We start from the raw sequence: 17,112 nt of genomic DNA on the forward strand, positions 1-17,112 counted from the left end.
GGTCTCGGTTTTGCCGCGTTGCAAATTTAGAAACTCATTCCGCTATCTTCGCCTCGCTGCGTATTATCAAATTCCGCCTGTTTCTTCCTACACCGCGGCACCGGGACCAACCGGGACGCCGGAGATATGTTTGGCCGTCGGCCAGGACTATTGTTTCGTAGGCTCGCCTATTTTACGCCCTCGCTGATAACCATAAATATCCACCTCTCCACACGTTTCTTTGTTGTTCACGGTTGTATTTCCCTGTCCTCGCTCAATGAGCGCTTCCTAGATAGGAAATGAAAAATATCGATGTCAAGCAGACCCATGTTTTTCGTAAAATTAATCGCTCATTATTTATTGTACAAGACAAATCAATTTTAATTCAATAATCAGATCTGTAATAGAAAATAGATTTTAAATAAGATGTCTGAAAAAATATCCGAAAATTTGAAAATAGATTTTATGTCGTTACACTATTTATAAAAGAGTAAGCAAGAGTGACTGTTGGTCTCTCGATTAACAAGAGCACAGTATGCGTACACTATCGAGTATTGTGTACTTACAGATGATTTGATTTAAGAGAGGATTTCCTTTATTAACCATTTTTGGCGTCGTAAAACGACAAAGCTATCCATGGCGATGAGAATGTCGACAAAAAGGCGCAAGTATCAACGGGAGTTTATTACTGTCTACACGAGGTGGTCTCAAAATAGACGCAGACTACTGGACTCTTCTCTTTCTGCCCGAGGTCCCGTGGACACCACAAAACTGTTACAGTTACGCTCGCGCGCGCTCACCGTTACTCTAATATTAGCACCGTATAGCACCAGTCCGTGTGTGCTTCTCTAGTGGCGTGCTGTAAATTATAGGCGGCGCGAGCACGTGAATTAGCCGGCGTTCGCGGAAATAAATCGATGCGCATCGCGACAGCTCGGTGCTATGCGAGAAATTTGTCCGCTTCTTTGAAGTATAGGCCGTGTAAACTTTGCGCCGTCTTTTTTGCCACCACCGGTCGTTATTCCGTACAGCATGATATACGGACGATCCTTCCATAAATCAGTCCGCAATTTCTTTCTCGCGAGAAGAAGAAAAAAAAAACGCGGAGTAATCCCTCAAAAGCGGCTGTTTTGCGAAATTATCCGAGCCTCCTTTTACCTGGTAATAGTGCTCGCTTTTCGCATGGAAAGTCACATCTGCGGTCTTCCGGTAATTTTAATCCGGAAACGATCCCGGAAGCTTAAACATGTAATATTTTTTACTAACAGGATTAACGACGCGGAAGCTTGAGAATTACTTTCGTACCATCGATCCTTCTTGCGAACCGATCGATAGACGACGATATTTCATCAGGCGGCCGGCGACGGCGGATTATCGGATTTTCGAGAAAGAAGTTCCGAAGACGGGATCGATGAGAGCGCGCAATCCTCTTTATCCCTTCAGCGTCCGATATCATTCTCTCCCCCCCCTCCCCTCCCCTCTTTTTCACCCTCTTTTTCGCCAGCGATACTGGATGGGTCGTGAGTGCATTCACCCCCGGTGACGCATCACCTTCCCCTCCATCTCTAAATTCGCCTACCTAACCGCCGGTTCCACAATGGATTCTTCTTATTGTCGGCCCGAAAGTTGCACCACGAGAACTTAACGAGACGAGATCACTCGAGTGAAACAAAGCGAGTGTTCTTCAGCATCGTCATGTCACGGCTGAGACGCCGCGCGATCTCGGAAATTGTACCCTCTGGACTTTTATCCGACAACAAGCGCCCTTTTTCTTTCCTCCTTTCGCGGATTACTTCGCGTATTTCGATGAAAATTCCTCCCGAATTCACGTCTTTATTCTCGCAGTCTCCGTTATCCGCCCGCCGGCTGTTTCTCGCACCTCTCTCGCGTATTTATAGAAATCGATTCAATTCTTTCTCAAACTATGCATGTATACTGGTACATAATATCTATATACATAGATAAAACCTAGAATTTGTTAAATTTTCGACAATATTAAAAAATATTAGTAATCGTCATCTAAGCGCGATGTATTTTGAAATATTTAAAAACACATTTAAAACACGAATCGCCACTTTCTTCTGAATGTTCCATCAACTGCTTTGAAACGATTTTGTGGACAAGAAGAGCCTAATGAGGTCAAAGCATAACGAGCCTTGATCTGTATTCGCCAGTTTGCCGCCGATTATTATACAACCGTCCGCAATTTCCTCTCACGTTTCGACACGACACGTCGTGCCGGAACACGCATTGATTCGTCAACGGCAATTTGCTATAGAATGGCTTTTACGACCGTCGCGAGAATTATGTCACGTCGTATATTAATATTGTCAAATTTACGATAGCGAGCAACCGATAATGCATATTTCATGTTTCAGCGTGAATAGATGTTTATATCACCTCCATAACCTCCATAGTTGTAATACATGCAATCTTATCTTCTAAAATTCATGTTCATTAACGTAATAATATATTTTTAAGAATAACTAAACAATTAATTTTATCTATATTTGCTTATTATTATAACAGAGATTTATATATCTCTTTTCCAAGCCGGTGGGAAACGTTCTTCTACCGTCTTTTTACGTCGTAGGACTTGTTTTTAGAAGCATGAAATTTTAAAGTGTTTAGATTAGCATCGATATCATACGTAAAAGAGTCCGCGCACTTCATTTCGCCCAAATTTACTTTGCGTACGGTTCGCGTGCTCGCAACGAATGGCTGTCTTTACTGTCGAGTTTTACGAGCGCGTATGTTTTCAAAACATCGTCCTCATAAAATCAGCTGCTGCAGTATCTCCGCCGTGTTCGCCATCCTTTTTTTCCTTTTACACCTATGGATCTTTAATGTCTGTCCTAGTGACCATTCGGGCCGGAACCGCGCGTAGATAAAACATCCGTCTCTCGCGCCTTATCTGACGCGTCGAAGTGGGAAACGCTGTTTCCAGCGATATCATTTAACCGTTTTGACAGCACCAGCCGGCCGAAAAACTTCACACTTTCCGGCACATCAACTCTTATTATGACCTCATATATTTTCTTCTAGAAAAAAATAATATTTGCTGGAATAGTTAATAAAGATTTTTTTCGGCGAACAGACGGAATATTTTGAATTAAGCTTAAAAACTTGGCAGTCTTTCAGCTTAAAATAAAAATCACTTTGAAGACAAGAAGATAAATCCAGCAGCTTTACTTTTATTCACGGAAATTAAATTATATCCGAATCGTTCTTCTAGTCGTGCGCATAAGGATAAACCAATTTTTTTTTATATTACAGATGCCAAACAAAAATGTATTGAAACGTGGACAAAAAGAGTGCGCCTTTGTTATATTTCTACGTTAACAATCAGAACAACAACGTTACAAACCGATAACAAAAATTCTCCATTGATTGGCTGTCAAAGCTCTTTCTAATCGAATGCTAATTGGCTTTTGTTGGCATTCTTTTTTTAGCAAACATATAAAAGCTTATAAGTAACCATCAAAAAGAAAACAAAAATAATTGGAAAAAATTGAATTTGAAATCAAATTGAAGTCAGATCTAGTTACTTAATTACATATTACACCACACTTATTACACATCTAAATAATTATATATCACAATATAAAAATAGAAGAAAAAAATTAATATTTTATATTGATAGAAAATAAAACAAAAAGGGAGAGAGAAAAAGAGAGAGAGAGAGAGAGAGAGAGAGAGAGAGAAAAACATTTTAAGTCATACTTTTGTCATTTACTTTTGCAAATTTTATAATTATAGTTATACAATATATTCATAATTAAGCTTATAATTAAGCTTACTGAATATTTCTTAGGAATAAGATTGTTATCTCTATAAAATCTATGAGGGGGCAAGACATGCACTTCGTGGTCGTGCTTGAAATCCACGAAGTTGCGCGCGTTCGAAAACGATTCTCTTGCATTTCAACCGAACGTAAAAAGCCAACTATGCGTGACCTGTCGCGGCGTGCGTGATTCTACATAAAGACAAAGAGAAGCCGAGATAAAGAGAGAGAGAGAGAGAGAGAGAGAGAGAGAAAGAGAGAGAGAAAGAAAGAGAAAGAGAAAGAGAGCAAGAACGTCGACGGATCGATAGGACAGCTTGTCGTGACGTTGCTGAAGAAACCACATGTATCGACTGCTCTAAGCGTTAACAATACGCGCGAGGTGTGAGAAATTAACGACGCTACTGGGGCTTGCTGAAGAGAAACGGAACGCTTGTCTGGAATGTCTTGGTTAATTTAGTTACGGAGACCTTCACATACACAAATCGGATTACTAAAACTAGAAATATCCAAGACAAACACGTCTTTGCAAATAATTGTCCCACTGCAACAAACAATTTTAAAATTTATTTTTTAAGAAGATTATTATCTTAATTTTATACGAGAAAAGCTAGATGCTTTTTTGTTTCCTTTATATGTTATCACAATTGCGTGTGGATCAATTATTAAGATGTAGAAAATTTTTCTTTTGCAACAAAATATTTATTGGATTTTGTGTTATTTTATCGTGCTCTGAGACGAGTTATCAACAAATATGGATGAATAGGTTAAAAAAGATCAAAATAAAATTGGCGCATTGCAAGAATAAATACATTTAATAATCACACTAATCGAAAACGCGTTTGGCTTATTTCGATATCTTCGTTCATACAATATGAACACCTTGAAGAAATTTGATAAATACTTTATGTCCTAAAAATGTATTTTACTGATTGATCTATTTTATTTATTTTTCGTTTACTTCATCTTTTAACGTCCATTTATATAAAATAAATAATTTAAAAACTTAATTATTTAATAAGTAAAAATTTAACCAACTAGATAATTAAATAATACGGTTTATACTGAAACTGCTCGAGTAAAATAATTTTATCATAACTTTATGGTATACATAAATGCATCTCTTGAAAATTTTGTGTGTCGACAGTATTTTTAGCGTATAAAAAAATATTTATGATAGGCGACAGTGATAAAATATTTTTGTTGCGAGAATAAATGATTAATATAACCCATGTAACATAAATAGTAAATAAGTGATAAATTCATTACTAAAGTTGCCCGATATCCCTTGGACCTCCTCCTCCTCCTCCTGTCAATAATTCATTGATGGCTGCTCTTTCGTAGCACTCACTCGTGAAAATACGACAATCGCATATATTTTTGTACGGCATTCCCGACATTGATTTCTGCGCATTACTGACCCGTACTTTGTCACGTCATGACAAAGATGTAACTTGAAATAGCACGGTCGTACGGAAATACAATCTGTTCGATACTTCGAACAGGTAACAATAACAGAGGAAAATAAAAAATTAGTTACATTTTATGCGCTATTTATCGCAGCTATACTACATCGAAACTATTTTTGTACATTTTTTACAAATAAAAAGTAGTATGTGTTCGCATTTTGAGACAATTACTGTCTCATATTATAATGTTTAAAGATAAATTAATGTACAAATTAAAATCAAAGATTTGCAAAATAAAATATTTATTTACCTAACCATTAATAACAACGGAGTTGATTAAACGCAAAATATTGATTGACAATTTGTATAGAATAATATTAGTATTTATCGTAATTGCGATACGGAATGTCCGGCCTGTTCGACAGTTGCCATGCGAATAAAGGCAAGATAATTGCGCGCTGACAATAACTCTCTAAACATTATAATACAAAATATACGCTCTGTTTATCTGAATACAAATTTATATTACTACTTTTTACTTGTGAAAAGCGCAGAAAACGAACTTAAGTAGTTTAGATGTAGCATAGCTGCGGCGGATGGCATTAAAAATTAATTGCGCAATTTTTTTTCCGTTATCAGTTCAGAGTGTCGAACGACCATGCTATTTCGAGTTATATCTTTGTATGATGTGACAAAGTACGAATCGGAAATACGCCAAAGATAATGTTAGGAATATCGTATAAAATATTGCGCAATCGTATTTTCACGAGTGTTAAAGAGCAGTCGATGGGTTGTGAGGAAAAAAATTGCATCAGGCATTGACGGAGCAACTTTTAAGTAATTTATCATTTGTTTATTGTATAAAAATATTTTTATATACGATGTAGTTATATATAGAATAAAAGCATCGAAAATGATACCATCCTTGACCGTGACATCGATCGAGATCTAAGAAGCGATCGTTTGATCACGGCGTAAAACAAGCATTCTATTGTGGTACCGCAGAGTCAAACTGACGGCTTGTGTAATCCGATAGTACATGTGGATCTTATCAAAGATGTTGACGCTACACGGAGATGACGTTTACCATGAAATATCCAGGTGGCAATCTTGGCACCGTTTCTGACCAGGCGCATTTTCACACAGGAGACACTTCCCTTTAGTTAATTCCTTTTGAATTGCGTCCAAAGTGCTTTGATTCATAAATATCACCGTTAATTAGCCGGCGAGGTATTTCGACGAAATCTTATTATCGCTTTACGCGCAAAATTATTTCACTTACGTTTTATTTTTCCTCCCGCGCAAGATTTTCAACTTCTCTAACTAACTAGTGCTGAACCCGTAGCAGTGAAGTGACATTTTTCTGATATCTTATCTGCCTGATTTTCTGCGACTGTCACGGCTTGCGATGACTTTCGCAATTAGCAAGAGCAGTTTCCTGCTTCGGGGAAGTGCGGAAGATGAAAGAGATTAATTCACAATCTTGATGATTATTTTTTTTTTTTTTATTATTATGCTGTAGAAAACTGAGTTGACGCTTTCAGGAAGCCGATATCGCTCTGTTTATGTTTCTCGTGGCTGGAGTCAAAGATAAAATATACGATTTTTTTTACGGGACTATATCCGAGAGCGCAAGTATCCGCGAGTGTATAAACAGGTTGTGATAAACTCCGCGTTACATCTACATTGGTGCGATTTCATATAACGAAGTTGTAACAGGGAGCTTATATCGGGCAACCTAGCACTTTTATGTCACCTTCGAGCAACAATTTAAACTTTACGAGGATGTTAGGCGTTGCTAGGACGAAACGACTATTTGGGCGTGATCCAAGGATTTTTATGGGAGGTTTCTCAATTTTACTATCGGCTATCCTTTGTCTTCCCATGCGTCTACCTGCAAGTGAAATATCGCCTAGAGCGCGTAATTTGTACATCAGCGTCTAAGTGACATCCAGTAAACGTCAATCCGGAATACTTATCGCGTCGTAGTCTCAGTCCACTTCGCGCGAATAGGTCACGGCATTTTGTACGTGCTCCGGCATAAATTTCTCCGTTGGTTTGTACTCTTGCAATTCCCTGTGCAATATTTCCAAATTTTACCGGTCGCACCTCGATAATCCTTGACACGCATCAAAGTGCCATCGATGTTCGCGATGATCTCGAAGTGCCGTCGGAAACTTGAATTATCGAGTGGATGGAAGTTGCGCGGGTAGCGCTTCAGACGCAATCGATATTTGACGAAACGTGCAGTTATGCTTTCAATGAATAATCTTGGACACTTATGTGTCATGCAAAGAATTTGTTTTAGCTAAGTGCTGCTAGATGTATCGATTACGTTCGATCCATCGAATCCTTGTATTGGCGTATTATTTTACAAGCAAATTAAACTTTATGCAATGGATTGCTCGAGCATTTACCGCTCATATATATACATTTATGATGAGAGCTCGACAGCCGTGTGTCAGACGGCTGGCGCTTCAGAGCCGAGTATCTGACTTGCTAATTTCCTGTTTCAGGAACCAAGTTCCTCTGCAGCGAGGTGATAGCGCTAATAAGGAGCGAGGTGGACGACATTTGCTTGCAAATCATAAACTTCGAGGATCTGAGCTCGCAGCCGCCTCCGCAGCCCGCGATTCCGCCGCCGAGTCAGGCCAACAACAGGCTCGCGACACGCTGTATGTTCCAATTTTATTCGTTCTACTTCGACTCTTTTCGATGCATGCGCGTGTCCGAATTTTCGCACGAAAATGTACCGCGTACGCACGAAAAATTCGCGGCTGCTCCGATGGAAGTATTTTCAGTCTGTATTACGAGAAACTTCCGCACACAAGATTATTGTCATATATGAACATCAAAATTCCAGAGAAAATGATGAAATTTGACGAAATTTACGACTTAAGTAATTATCGGTGATATTTTCAGCATGTACCTTCAATTTCGAGTTTATCTTTATTGTGCAATTAGATTAAGCGATATTCGCGGCCTAACATTTACACACGATATCCTGCCAAGACATTTCGTGCCTCCCACACATATAACTGCCTGCAGCTTTTAAACGTGGCTATCATTATTTCTTGCTGCATTGTCCGTTATAAGATATCGTCGCGCTGACATTCGGGGCCGTTTCGTTTACAAGTGGAACGTGGTATGGCACTCGTAGGTTACTCCTCATTTGTGACGATCATTATTACGATCATAGATCGAGGTCAGATGTATCCGCATAATAAGCCGCGTTACAATCTTGCGGAAATTCGGACGCGAGTTCTTTCGTATGCGCAATTATGTACGTCGCGTATACGCTGCATTGTCATTGCCGCATATATCTCTTGTTGCAAGTTTGCGCCTTTTCAGACGCAAACTATTAATTGTCTCTGCCCATTATTTTTGTCGGTGTTCATGCGCGTGTAATATCTCGCGGCCAACCCCGTAATTAGACTTTGCTTTTATAATCATTTACTGATGTTTAATATGCAAAAGAATTTGCGCCTCTGACACCGTTCTATCGCATAATGTCAGCGTCAAATCTTTTTCGCGATTAAGAAAATAGAATTGCGACGATATACTAATTTGTTTAGTAAAAAATGCGATTCTAAATCATTTTATCGACAAAATATTATTGCATTTATTTTTAATAGAGAATTTTAGAAAATCTATTCCGCAATTATTTTTTTAGTTTTTGCATTTTGTTGGCGCGTTACGCCAGCGCGTTTCGCTATTGAGCTTTTTGCCATTTTTCGGAACCAATTTAGAAAACGTACGTATGTGCATATGTGCGTACGGAGAACGGGACACGTGGTCGTGTTTTATATCTGGAGTGCTCGCGAAACTATTTTTAGAATGACGCTGCAGAGTGCTGGACGTGTGTGGCGCGCCTAACGGTTAACCCTGACCCGGTAATAAATGTTATGCCCTCGAATAGGTGGCTATAGGCACCTTACCTCCTGGTTGATAATCCGCCCCCTAAGCAGCTGATGGTTAGAGGCTTGTAACAGAAATCGATCGAGCGTAGCGGAAAGTCGCGCAGCGTTAAGAGCGTGCTCGAGGAAATACCTTTTTCACAGACATCACGCATAGAAAAATCAATGGACGCGTTAATTTTCTCTCATTACTCTTATTCGACTTTAAGCACGCATTTTTTTTTAAGAAAAACTTGATTCTTTTAAACATCGCGAAAATTTACATATAATTTGGAAAATTAGAAATTATAACTTTTTATTTTTTTTTTCAAGAAATTAACATGTCAAAATTTTAGCATTTTTAATTATTGTATTTGATCAATAATCACTAATTACTTGTCGATACCGTTTAATTAATTATGGGGGCGGTTTGACTAATATGCGATTGCGTACGATCGCGTAATAATACATTCAATGCTACTTTAATCTGCTCGAGATACCAATAACTGAATGCGCAGAAATTTTGAAAAGCCGATATAATCCCTAATCGATAGTTTGTACAAAGTTTGAAATTGTTCCTTGAAGAGTCCAGGCTATTCAGCTTTAGCCTCATCAAGATGCAATCAATAACGGATATTTGATGGTGTAATCCATCATCTAAATAAATCGATCCCATCGCGATTATCGCAATTGATTGATAATTGTTAAATAATTATATTACAAAACTCTGTTATAATATCTTATCGACGCTGCATTTCGATTGCTCCTTCAGGATTCAATCTCACATCTGTAATTATCTATTTTTAAAGCTCTCTTTATTTTAGATTATTTGACTCAATATTCAATTTGCGGTTTCGTCTTTGTCTCCATTCATTTTCTTCTTATTATTGAGTCAATATAACATCGACTTGGATCGGGTCGACATCACATAGAAAAACAATTCGAAAACGATCCAATCAATTCGCCTTCTAATAGCAAATTATTACAGTAGACATCGAGAAACCGCGGAGAGCGATTTTTCCCGTTTAATAACAATCTACATCGGTATATATTCGAGAAGATTGCGGCCGTTGTATTCACTCGTCGACACTTTTACTCAGTTTCTCTTTATCCGCTTTTTTTTTTCTTTAGCTACGCCGACGATGAGCGATTGTGGCTGTAATTTCGTCCAGCTATGCTCGCATTCGAGTGCGAATATTTTTAATTGAAATTTCTTTGTCGCGTTTTACCGTGACGTTTTCAGTGTCCATATCTGCATACCGAAATTAAACGTAACGAGCAAATATCGCGTATTTTCGCTGATAATCGCATTTTTTTAATACGCTTTGGTGCACGCGCGTTAGACGCGTATCATTTTTCGATTAAAGATAATAGATTTTAACGATACGGTATTCGGCCAGAGAATTGAATATGTTAATTTAGATTTGAAGAACTTCGAGTCTGTGCGAGGAGACAAGCCATGTCTTCTATCGTGAGTCTTTCTTCGTTGACGCAATCGTGCGCGCGTGTTCAAACGTGCCGTTTTTCGCGTGGAGGTCGACGAATTTTGGCGGCGCCGATGAACGAAGGTTCAAAGACAGGCATAATAATTTTAGTGAAAGTTCAACGGCCACGGCTGGCGCGAAATCAAGCAACGTAAAGCAGAAACGGAGATTGCACATTTCTGTCATCTGTGTGCCAGACGTGGCAAACCGCGCGTCAGAAGACGAATTAAAAGTGCGACGTTGACTGACTTATCTTTGTGAAGAATTCTTACTGAGCGACATGGTAAATGGATTTTCCAGTACCCAACGTGACAAGTTCGATGGGCCGAGTGCGACAATGCGGAGTTGGCGAAGTTAAATCAATCGTTAACTTCCGACGGCGCGCGTGTCTCGAATCATTCGTGCTTCGACAGAGACATTAAGCAGCAATTATCGCCCGTGCTAAATAAAATATGTAGCTAAATTGTTAATATAAAAAAAAGTTGTAATGCATTTGGAATTTTATTTTCTAGAAAAAAGTAGCGATTATTGAATAAACAAAGGTATTAGCGTGTATTGAATAAAAAAATTTTTTTTTAAATCAACTAATGTCGCAATGGATACAGCAGCTTTAATGCAAGTTTAATCGGATTGTCTAATTGGGCTTAACCACATGCGCATGTCGCTCCGCGAGACTGGTCGTGTCAGGTGCAACGTTTGCGTTCCACACGTCCCGCATGTTTATCCTGCACGTTTTGTGTACATTAGCCGAGCGTCGGGGATGTAGATAATAAAAACGACGGTGCATATCGACCATCGTAGATGGTGTAATTGCCATTTCTTGCGACGGCAATTTATGCAAAGCTCCGCGCGCTTCACTTACCGTCGCTCTAACACCGACTACTAACAGTACTAATGAGACTCAATGACGTTGACTCGAGCAGTCGACAGGGCAAGGGCGTCCTTCCGGGCTGGCCTATCGAGAACCGGTGTCGTTGGTCCGCCGAGGGTCCGGAACCGACCACGCACGGCGGCTAATTTGCCTCATCGACTTGCTGACGGGACCATCCTCGACGAGGACGCCTCTGAGAACTGGTGAGTCACTTTTGTCAAATTTTATTAATGCCTCGAAAGTGCGAACCTTGTTGCGTTTCATCTGATTTAATTTTAATTTAATGAGGTAAAATTTTCTTTCGAGCTTTTTAGTACGCTTAAATTTCTAGTAATTTTAATTATTTTATTCATTAAAATAAGGCTTTAATTTTTTTATTATGCACTGAAATTATAGAAAGATAAAAAATAATATTTTATAAAAATTTAATTCACAACATTAATAGTTTTTCTACTTTTCGTTCTATGTCTAATTTATCGGTTAATTAATATAGTGAATCTTATTTCAAATAAGATACATTTACACATTTTGAAGATTATGTTTACCAAAGTACTTAAATAAAAATGATAATTGAGATGCGCGATTACGCCTGAAATTTCTCGGCCAGTGCTACTGCCTATTAGCGTGTTCAAGAGGGAGAGTTACTCGCCGTGTTATAGAATATACCGTTAGGAAGTACACGATCTGATTAAGTAGCACTGCACGGCAATCAGAGTAACGAAGCGGAGCTCTCTCGCCTTGCTAACGATATTGCAGTGTATCTCGATGCGTCAGTGGTATCGCGACGATGAGTCGGGCAATCAGCGGGCCAACGGATGGCCTTTTTGGTAGCTCGTTACTCGATCGATTACCGTGCAAAGTAGACGCGGAAGGCATTAACAGTGCTAGAACAGCAACTAACCTACATTCCCGCTGCCAATTACTTTAAAACTTTAGTCATAGTTGCTGAGCTGTAACAAGATTGAGACGTCAAGCGCTGGTCCTTTCAGCTTCCTTGGCGATCTGTTCTTTTATATTCTCATCGTCGCATCCTTAAATGAAAATTCAATTACCACACTAACTTGTATACAGGATGTGTACTAAGACGCCCCCCGTATTTTTTTTTTACATAAGAGCTTTAAACTGTTTAAAGTCGATTTATTTTGACTGAAAAGAAAGTCGACCCGGACGTTATGCGTACCAGACTCCACGGGGGGTATTATTCCAAATTCCGAGTAACATTTTCGCGATCGACTTTTGATTACGACTGGACTTTGTCGAAACGGGCTTGAATAAACAGTCACGTCTAGCGCGAAAACGTCAGACTGACGGAAAGATCGACAAACAACCATCGAGCTGTCCGTCGCGACGGCTGCACTGAGCTTCCTGTTCGATGTGATTCATTGATGTTACAAATTCGGAGAAATGTTCTTCCATTTCTTATTTATTATACTTTCACCGCGTTCAGTTCAGCATCCTCTCGCACCAAAGACGCAACCGTTGACGTTTGCATTAATAAACCGTAATAACGATGACGTAAACGTTGTACTGTAAACCGTTGTTCGAGATCCCGAAGAACGATTTTGAGAGATCTTTACGAGTCTATTCCAATTCTGTTGAAATATGCCGGAAATAACAACTAAATTGCTGAAACAACACGTAAGAAAAATTCACAAATAGTACTTCATGGGATTACATCTATTTTCGCGAATACGGAACTCCGAGAACATCTTTTATAGATTGCGATAAATTTAAGTGATCAACATTTACTACGTTAAAAAGCACTTTCAAATCCATTTTTATATTGAATTATAATATATATGAAAAATACAATGATAATATTAATAACAAATAATAATATTTTAAGAATTCACCGCACTGCGAAATTTGTGAACGATGACTAGTTGAATTTCTGTTTGCTGGAGGAACTGCGCTTAAAGTCCTTTATTGAATTTTTAATTTCTCATATTCGGCGAAACATAGATGATATTGCGTTTCTCAACCATCCTGCTTTATGATGGTCTTGTTGCGAAAAAGGGACAGACATTCTATACGTCTGGAAAAATATCTCATAGCGGAAGATCGATATTGATATCGCGATATCTGCGCCGGATGGCGTTTCCCGATTTCGCATTTGCCCGATCACGCAGTGCAGTATCTCGCAGTCTGCGCATTCGAAATCCGTGCGATCGCGAGCAACACGCTTGAGTAAACAACCGGGTGTTCCGGAAACGACGACCGACTCGTTGGAACGATCCGTAAACAGCGATCGCTCTCATCAACATCGGAGATCGATTGCACTCGTTTCGAATCGTGTTTCGCTACTCGAAGTTACGAGCCGGATAAAGAAATTTCCATCGATCGTCCTCCGCACCGATTTACGAGCGTCGAGACGCTCGTTAAAAACGACATTCGGAGAACAAATCCACCTTCGTGGGCCTCTTTTATTCTCAAAGCATGACGCAGCACTTCCCCAAGCTTATTTCCGTGCTCTGGGAGCGGCCAATCGATCGATATTCCTTGCCGGGAACAACTTTGGCCATGGCAATTGTATCGTATAATTTCAAACGATTGGAAAATCATAGGAATCCCAACGGTGCTATTTTCTAAAATTGCTTTTAATACACGGCGCGTTCCTCCACACTCATTATCTCTTTCACTGCGTTTAATAATACTTATATTTCTCTAATTAAAAGCCTTAGCAACATTTTAACTTTTCTAGTGTTATACGCTAAAAAATGAATTTAAAGGATGAAAGGAAAACCATCAATGCGTTAATGATTTATCATTCTTTTATTTGCTTGCCTGAATGAAATCGCTTTTAATATTTAGTATGTACTTTATTATTATCTACTTTTGAATCTCGTAAAATGTATGAGACGAGTCTGAGTATCGACAGATATTAATTACGCGATACACACATCACGATATATGCTGGGCCGATAGGATCTCGGAATTTAATTTTACCCTCCATTTGTCTTTTGGTGATAACCGCAAAGTTTTCCGGACCTAGAAACGCTGAAATGCCGGACCTAGTCCGCTAAAAGTTTCGTATGTTCGTAGTACCGCAGTGTACCGTAGTAAAAAGACAGAAAAATATGTTTTCGCCAGAGGACTTTCAATAAAAGACACCTGAGCCGTTCCTCAAAGCCCGTCACGCTCAGAGACAAATGTAATTCGTACTGCGAAATATAACTATTGGCGAAAAAAAAATATCGTAAACAATCGAAACTGCATTTTGCTACGAACAAGTAAAGTAGGTTTGCCTGGTTGATTCTCTTCACGGCTTTGATGAATAATACAAGTAACCAAGGCACGATTCGGTGGAGAAATCGAATTTACTCCAAGCTCACAGCGGTTTCCATGAATTTTAATGAGCGACATTAAGAACATCCAGTGTGATCTATCTGGAATATATTAGCGTCATCTCGTACAAGCGATATGCTTATATAGATGCGAATTATTACAGAAATACATTTTTCCGAGATATAGATTGTTTTTGACTTCGCTGATGCAGGTGGATTTTTTTATTTAACAATTCAGGAAATGGCTGTCTGTCAAAATTGGTTACAATATTTATAAATCAGCGCGCGTTATTTCCCCGCGGTTTACGTTATAATCTGAGATTTCATTGGCCTTGAAGCTTTTCACCTTCGATTGTTACGGGAATACATATGTTTAAAGACAAGGGGATAGAAACTATCGAGGTTGGCAGCGGTTTGCTTCAGGGTTGCAAGCTCGTGCACGGCACGCAACGCGACTTAGACGGACGGCATAAACCACGTCGAGGACCGGGAAGCACGAAAAACGACGGAGAATAATACGATCGCGCCTACGACCTTGGGGCGGACAGAAACTAACGGAGAGACAGGGTCGCGCCGGGCGCAAGGTGCAGGGTGCAGGGTGCAGGGCGGCTCCTTGCTCAAGGTGAACCTGCCACGTCGTCGCGAACGAGCGTTGCACGCGACGACGTGTTGCAATCGGAAAGCCAAAGCCGTTAATCGAGCCGTGGACACAATGCGTGACGAAGATGGATGCCGTCGAAAATGCAAGCTCGCCGAACTTGTACAACCGCACGATGTCGAACCTCGCCAGGCACAACAAACTCAAAATAAACTAGTTGCAATATCGCGCAATTTCTTATCGTGCAGTTAGCAATGCATGCTCGTAACGTTTACTGCAGTATGACAAGATATAAATTAATGATCGCGTAATTTCTATCTGTACAATGCGGTATGCTTATTTTAATTTTATGATATTTATTGCAATACTGCGGGACAGTAAATTAAAACCGCGTAATTCTTTGCGACAGTATGCATTTTACTTAAGTTTTATATATTTCTTCCAATATTACAAAATTGGAAAAAATACATTAAACCAATTTTCCGTTGGTGCAACGTGATGGTAAATACTTCTTCTTCGCACCATTTATCGTATAATACGTATTCGAATCCAATTAATTTGCAAGTACAGAGTCAAACGTCAAATGCAAATTAAAACGGGTGCCTTGCAAATTACACGGCATCGTAAATACTTCAAAATACGGTTTGTCTTACTTCTTAATCTCATGAATCATGAATTAACTTTCCATTACATAAAACTGGTCGCGCTAAGGAAATAGTCAAATAAATTTTACGATTGTTTTTACGTATCGCCAAAGCAAATGGCCTTTTTATACCACTAATGCAGGTGGAAGAACAAAAATTTTAAATTTCTTGAAGCAGAAATCAATTCAAGAGTACTAATGTATTCGCGCGACATGCTTTCATATTCAAGCGGTTTGAGGTGCACCGTATTGAATGCAAGAAATCTCGCGGCAGTGTGAAACGGCGTGAAAAATGGGAACCAAATGGTGCTTGTTGTGGTAAAAGTTAGGACCCTCTCCGGAAACTTCGCGAGAGTCGAGGACGCGTATCTTGTCGGCGGTGGAACTTTGTTTCTCGCGTTATAATGGCGGCGTCTCATTGCTGAATAATCCGAAAGCTCCATTAAAACGACGGTGACAAAGAGGAATATCTCCTCGCTCTCGCTGTGCTTTTCAAGGCACGTCACGCCAGCACGCAACGTCGTGGCGTGAAGTTTGAGGAATCACATCTGCAATCGCTGCAAGGCTACGCAGAAAAGAGTGAAAACGAGTTTCTGCTTTTTGCGCCCGGGCGCAGCTTTATATGTATACCGTGTGTGTCGTTTTTTTTTTTTATTTACGATAGACGATAGATGATTTTTATCGTATTCTGCAGGTGGATTAATTTAAATTACTACAAAGGATACAAAGTGCAGCCAGAACCGATTTAAAAAGATTACATTGGGTTTTTCTTGGGATTTTTTTATTAAATATTGGGTATTTTTTTATTAAATATTTTATCACACACACACACACACACACACACAGAGTCATTGTTATCCAATTTTATATTATATAATCTTTTAATATTAATTGAAAATTTAAACAATTTTTTTATTTCTGAATAATGAAAAATTAATTACACAATTTAATTTTGAAATAAAACTATTTTTCGAAATACGCTAAGATCTTTACGCAAAAAGCTTTTATAAACATTGATTGAGAAAGATAGAGGTTAATTAAAATGATTGAAAACGGTTTTAAACGAGTTTGTCGAATACTCAATGAATAGACGTGAATACACAGTTAAATGAATGAACGCGTTCGCGCGTTTTGCGCGGAAGATTTTATCTCATTACGAAAAGG

The 17,112-nt window shown here is 39.1% G+C and overlaps 1 protein-coding gene across 12 annotated transcripts in view; it reads left to right on the forward strand.

The window, feature by feature from the left end:
- The window catches only part of sei (seizure), a 103,566-nt gene that overhangs the window by 27,223 nt on the left and 59,231 nt on the right, over positions 1 to 17,112 (forward strand). For all 12 annotated transcript variants that reach the window (XM_067351631.1, XM_067351621.1, XM_067351623.1 and 9 more), the window contains exons 3-4: positions 7,689 to 7,847; positions 11,476 to 11,626. In XM_067351631.1, coding sequence (XP_067207732.1) covers positions 7,689 to 7,847; positions 11,476 to 11,626 — 310 coding nt within the window. The remainder of the gene's footprint in view (positions 1 to 7,688; positions 7,848 to 11,475; positions 11,627 to 17,112) is intronic.

The sequence above is a fragment of the Linepithema humile genome, chromosome 3 (assembly GCF_040581485.1).
Source record: "Linepithema humile isolate Giens D197 chromosome 3, Lhum_UNIL_v1.0, whole genome shotgun sequence".
NCBI lineage: Eukaryota > Metazoa > Arthropoda > Insecta > Hymenoptera > Formicidae > Linepithema > Linepithema humile.